At 45.4% G+C, this 4,991-nt stretch overlaps 1 protein-coding gene across 1 annotated transcript in view; it reads left to right on the top strand.

Annotated features, from left to right (window-relative positions):
- Positions 1-554: 554 nt before the first annotated feature.
- Positions 555-4,991, top strand: part of ABCG2 (ATP binding cassette subfamily G member 2 (Junior blood group)) — a 48,491-nt gene continuing 44,054 nt past the window's right edge. Inside the window, exon 1 of the mRNA XM_008057496.1 lies at positions 555-757. Coding sequence (XP_008055687.1) covers positions 555-757 — 203 coding nt within the window. The remainder of the gene's footprint in view (positions 758-4,991) is intronic.

Here is a 4,991-nt window from a genome sequence, read left to right as displayed (position 1 = left end):
TATGGATGTATTTGACATCTGATTGGAGTTTATATATTCAAAGTTGTGTCTGCCTTCCAATATAGGTTCTAAGGATGTTCTTACCACAGTATATGGGCTGTTTGTTGGAAATGAAGCTACCCATTGCAATGCAGTTTTTTGTTTGTTTTTTATTTGAGTCGGAGTCTCTGTTGCCCAGGCTGGAGTGCAGTGGCACAATCATGGCTCACAGCAGCCTTGACCTCCTAGGCTTAGGTGATCCTTCAGCCTCTGCCTCCCAAATAGCTGGGACTACAGGTACGCATCACCACACCTGGCTAACTTGTTGATTTATTGTAGAGATGAGGTTTCCCCAAGTTTGCTCAGCCTGGTCTCGAGCCCTTGGGCTCAGGCAGTCCCCTCGCTTCGGCCTCCCAAAGTGCTGGGATTACAGACGAGAGCCACCATGCCCAGCTGCAGCACAGTTTAGAAAGGACTTGTTTTAAATGTATTGTTATCTAGTTTTTGGAAGCTCGTTTACCCGGACTGTCAACTTACTGTTGCTTTTTTCTCTACAGAAAGGAGAAACTCTTCAGATGTCTTCCAACAATGTTGAAGTGTTTATCCCCATGTCAGAAGGCAACACCAATGGCCTGCCTGGGACGACCTCCGACAACTTGAAGATGTCCCCGGAAGGCGCCGTGTTGAGTTTTCATAACATCTGCTATCGAGTAAAAATTAAGAGTGGCTTTCTACCTTGTCGAAAACCAGTTGAGAAAGAAATACTTTCCAATATCAAGTACGTGCATGAAGTTTTTTTTTTAATCTTTATTTTAGATTCAGTGGGTACATAGGCACGCTTGTTACATGGACATATTGTGCAGTGGTGGGGAGTGGGTCTCTCTGATGGCCCATTCCCCAGATAGTGAACATTGTGCCCCGTAGGTAATTTCTGAACCACAACCATCCTCCCCCACCCCTCATGAATTTTTTAAAAAGCCAACTTTATTGACCTATAGTCAACTTAAGATTTTGCTTATTACCAATAAAGCTGCTATGAACATTTGTGTACAAGTCTTTGTATAAACATACAGACGTGTGGTTTCACTTCTTTTGACTAAACCAGGAATGAAATGATTGGGTCTCATGTTAGATGTATGTTTAACCCTCAAACTATTTCTAAAAATGACTAAAAAAAGAGGTATCATTTAATTTTTCTCGGGTGAGTCTAGTGATTTGATGGAAGGAGGCCTGGCTGTATATGATTTACTGCAATTTTTTTTGACTCATAGTCTTCCTTTGTCACCCAGGCTGGAGTGCAGTGGCACGCTCATGGCCACCGCAGCCTCGACCTGATGGGCTCAGGTGATCCTTCCGCCTCAGCCTTCCAAGTAGCTGGAACTACAGATGCCTGCCACCACGCCCAGCCAGTTTTTGTGATTTATTGTAGAGACAAGGTCTCACCAAGTTGTCCAGGCTGGTCTCGAACACCTGTGTTCCGTCAGTCCTCTCACCTCAGCCTCCCAAAGTGCTGGGAGGACAGGGGTGAGACACCGAGCCCGGCTGAGCTTCAGCTTTCTAATCTGTGAAATGGAAAGCCTGCTGATAGATTTTCTGTGCTGGGTGCTTTTAAAGCGGGTGTCCTCTTTATCTCCTCAGTGTTCTAGAAGCAAGGAGTTGAAATGACTGTGTGTGTGAAGGCGCCTTGCTTTCCACCTGGGCTTGCTTATAGTAGTTGGTAATCTATGGCAATTTCACCTAATGCTTTTCTGATGATACAGTGCAAAACTCTTGGAGTCTTTGACTCAACCCTGAAGTGAATTTCAGAATGGCCTGCAAAGTTTTCAAACAAAGTTTATCAGAGAAAGAAGAGAGGAAAAAAGGGCAGGCGAAAGCCTTGTGCCAGAAATGCCTGGCTTGGGCAAGTCTCTCCAACCAGAAGGACTGCGCTTTTGCTGTTAACTAAGAAACTGGATATGTTTTCACAACAATTGATAAACTAAAGAGGGTACCACGCTGGCAACCTACTCTGGAGATTGACAGCTCTCCCCTTCTGATGGGAGGCGTGGGAAGGAAAGTGGTCTATTTCAGAATACATTGTCTTTATAGGAGATCTGCCAGATGTTTCCAGTTCACAAGTTCGTGAGCTAAAAGGTGGTCTTATGATCATTTCTGTGGCTTTGGCCAGTTAAGGGATGGTATTCAGCCTTTTGCCTTTGACAGGGATTCTGAAAGATTCTTAGTGATTATTATGCTAAACCATGAAGGGAAAGTTCTAGTAGTCTTACATCTGATGGGATTTTCTTTCGATTAACTGAGGGGTTGGGTAGGCTGCCAGCTTGATCTGAAGTAAAAAAAAAAGTAATGAAAAGTGTCTGAACACTGCCTAAAACCTGCCTACAGGAAATGTATCTATGTCCAACCTGTGCTGACTACCCTGCCTCATTTTCCTTTTTTGTACAGATAGGCAGAAAACGCTGAAATTTGAGATAACTAAGCTGGGTTTGGTGGCTCAGCCTGTAATCCCAGTGCTTTGGGAGGCTGAGGTGAGTGGATTGCCTGAGCCCGCGGGTTCGTGACCCGCCTGGGCAGGCGAGACCTCATCTCTACAATAAATCAAAAAATTAGCCAGGCGTGGTTGCGCATGCCTGTAATTCCGGCTACTCGGAAGGCTGAGGCGGAAGGATCGCCGGAGCCCAGCAGGTCGAGGCTGCGGTGGCCGGGAGCGACCACTGCACTCCAGTCTGGGTGACAGAGTGAGACTCCAACTCAAAAAAAAAAAAAAGAAAGATAATTATTAGGCCCAGGACAGTGGCTTACACCTGTAATCTCAGCACTTTAGGAGGCCGAGTGGGGAAGATCGCTTGAGGCCAGGAGTTTGAAACTACCCAGGGCAACGTAGTGTAACCTCCTCTCTACAAAAATAAAAACAAAAAAATTATCCAGGTGTGGTGGCATGTGCCTGTAGACCCAGCTACTTGGGAGGCCCAGGCGAAAGAATTGCTTGAGCCCAGAAGGTCCAGGCTATGCTCTCCAGCCTGGGTGCCAAAGTGAGACACTGTCTTAAAAAACAAAAAAAATAGATAACTAGAGTTTAGCTTAAGTTATGCTAAAGTTGAAGTCCAAAGTGATGAGAACTGAGTATCCAAATCAAGGCATTCACTGAGATGGAAATCACCTGGTAACTGGTTCGCATTCTTTTCATCCAGTGTTGAGTTCATCCCTTCGTAGTTGACTCCCTTCCAGGAGCCCGGATGCCGTCCTTGGGGTGGTTAATGCTTTTCTGTGTTCTGTTGAGTACAGTGTGGGGGACAATCTGAGTTTGCTGTGCCAGCGTCCTACAGGCTGTGTTTGTTTAATGAGGGTAATGAAGACTCCTTGACAGCTCCCAGGCAGGGGCGGTCATAAACGGGCCCTTTGACTGGGTGTGGCCTTATCTCTGTGGATCTGTTGTTCTCCTATTCTCCTGATGTCTTGTATGGGACTGGACTCTTTTCTGTTCATAGCAGCCAACCCCTCTTGGAGGGCTAGGAGATGACACAATGGGGAGAACATTTTGGGGGGTGGGAGAGGAACATGGGGACCTGAGACGTGACTGGGCTGAGGCCAAGCTGTGCAGGGTTAATACTTCCTTCATGCAGTAGCAACACCTGCTGTCATGCTGACTTCCATTTGCTTTCTTTTGTAGGTGAAGAAACCCTGACAAAGAGAATAAGGAGAAGAGTGGGGATGCATTTTTTTTTTCCAGGGAGGGTCTTGCTCTGGTGCCCAGACTGAAGTGCAGGTGTACTTATAGCTCACTGCAGCCTCAAACTCCTGGGCTCAAGTGATCGTCCCACCTCATCTTCTCAAGTAGCTGGGACTAAGGACGAGTGCGTCATGCCTATATGGATTCTTGCAGTCTTGCTTTGTTGCCTAGGCAGGTGTAAATCTTTTATCTGTCTCTCTTTTTTTTTTGTTCTTTTGAGTCGAATCTTACTCTCGGCCAGGCTGGAGTGCAGAGGCACACTCATGGCTACCACAGTTGGGCTCAGCAGATACAGAAACCTGCTGTTGTCTGTCATGTTGCCACAACCCTTAGAGAAGGGCACAGCAAATATTCAAATGTTCCTGCACGTACCCACGTTCTTTAGAGTTAACAAAAGGTGTGCTTCCCTTATCTCCTTTGCACTCCCAGTAAATAACCTCAAAGAATCCTTAACTTCCCTGCATTCTGTGCCCAGTTAACTGATAGATGTAAAATCCCATTTACTTCCTTTTTTTTTTGAGTTGGAGTCTCACTGTTGCCCAGGCTGGAGTACAGTGGCACATTCACGGTCACTGCAGTCTCGGCCTGCTGGGCTCAGGAGATCCTTCCACCTCAGCCTTCCAAGTAGTTGGAACTGCAGGTGTTCACAACCATGCCCAGCTAATTTTTTGATTTGCTGTAGAGATGAGGTCTCCCCAAGTTGCCCAGGCTGGTTTCGAACCTGTGGGCTCAGGCAATCCTCTCATCTCAGCCTCCCAAAGTGCTGGGATTATACGCATGAGCCACTGCGCCCAGCCTATTCCCTTTTCTTAGTAGTCACAGGTTTGAGTAATATCAAGGTTTGAATAATATAATATCAAGTCTTGTGATTTGTGTAACTTTTGTATCAATGTAATCATAAGCCTTATGGTTTGTATAACTTTTGTGTATAACATGTGGTGACGTATGATGTCTTAGACCTCGTTAACCCCTTTTATTCTATGGCAAACTTGATTAACACTTCTGCTGGGTGTTACTGAGAAGAAGCTGTAAGATACTTGTGGTAACCGGTGCCAGGAAATGTGGACCATAAATGTCATCACTAACAAAATACGGCTGTAACTTAAATTCTATACAATGCTCTGCTAGTCACATAGTCTATGTATAGGTAACAACTACCCTGAACTTATAAAAGCGGACTGTAAAACTTGAAGGGTGAGCAGAACCATTTTGAAAAGGCCAGAGGCCAGGCTCTTCTTCGTGGCTTCAAATTCAGAAATAAACCTCTTTTTTTTTTTTTTTTTTT

Source organism: Carlito syrichta, unplaced genomic scaffold, assembly GCF_000164805.1.
Source record: "Carlito syrichta isolate Samal-C Ts95f unplaced genomic scaffold, Tarsius_syrichta-2.0.1 Scaffold303036, whole genome shotgun sequence".
In the NCBI taxonomy this organism is placed as follows: domain Eukaryota; kingdom Metazoa; phylum Chordata; class Mammalia; order Primates; family Tarsiidae; genus Carlito; species Carlito syrichta.
This window is presented reverse-complemented; position numbering and strand designations above follow the sequence as displayed.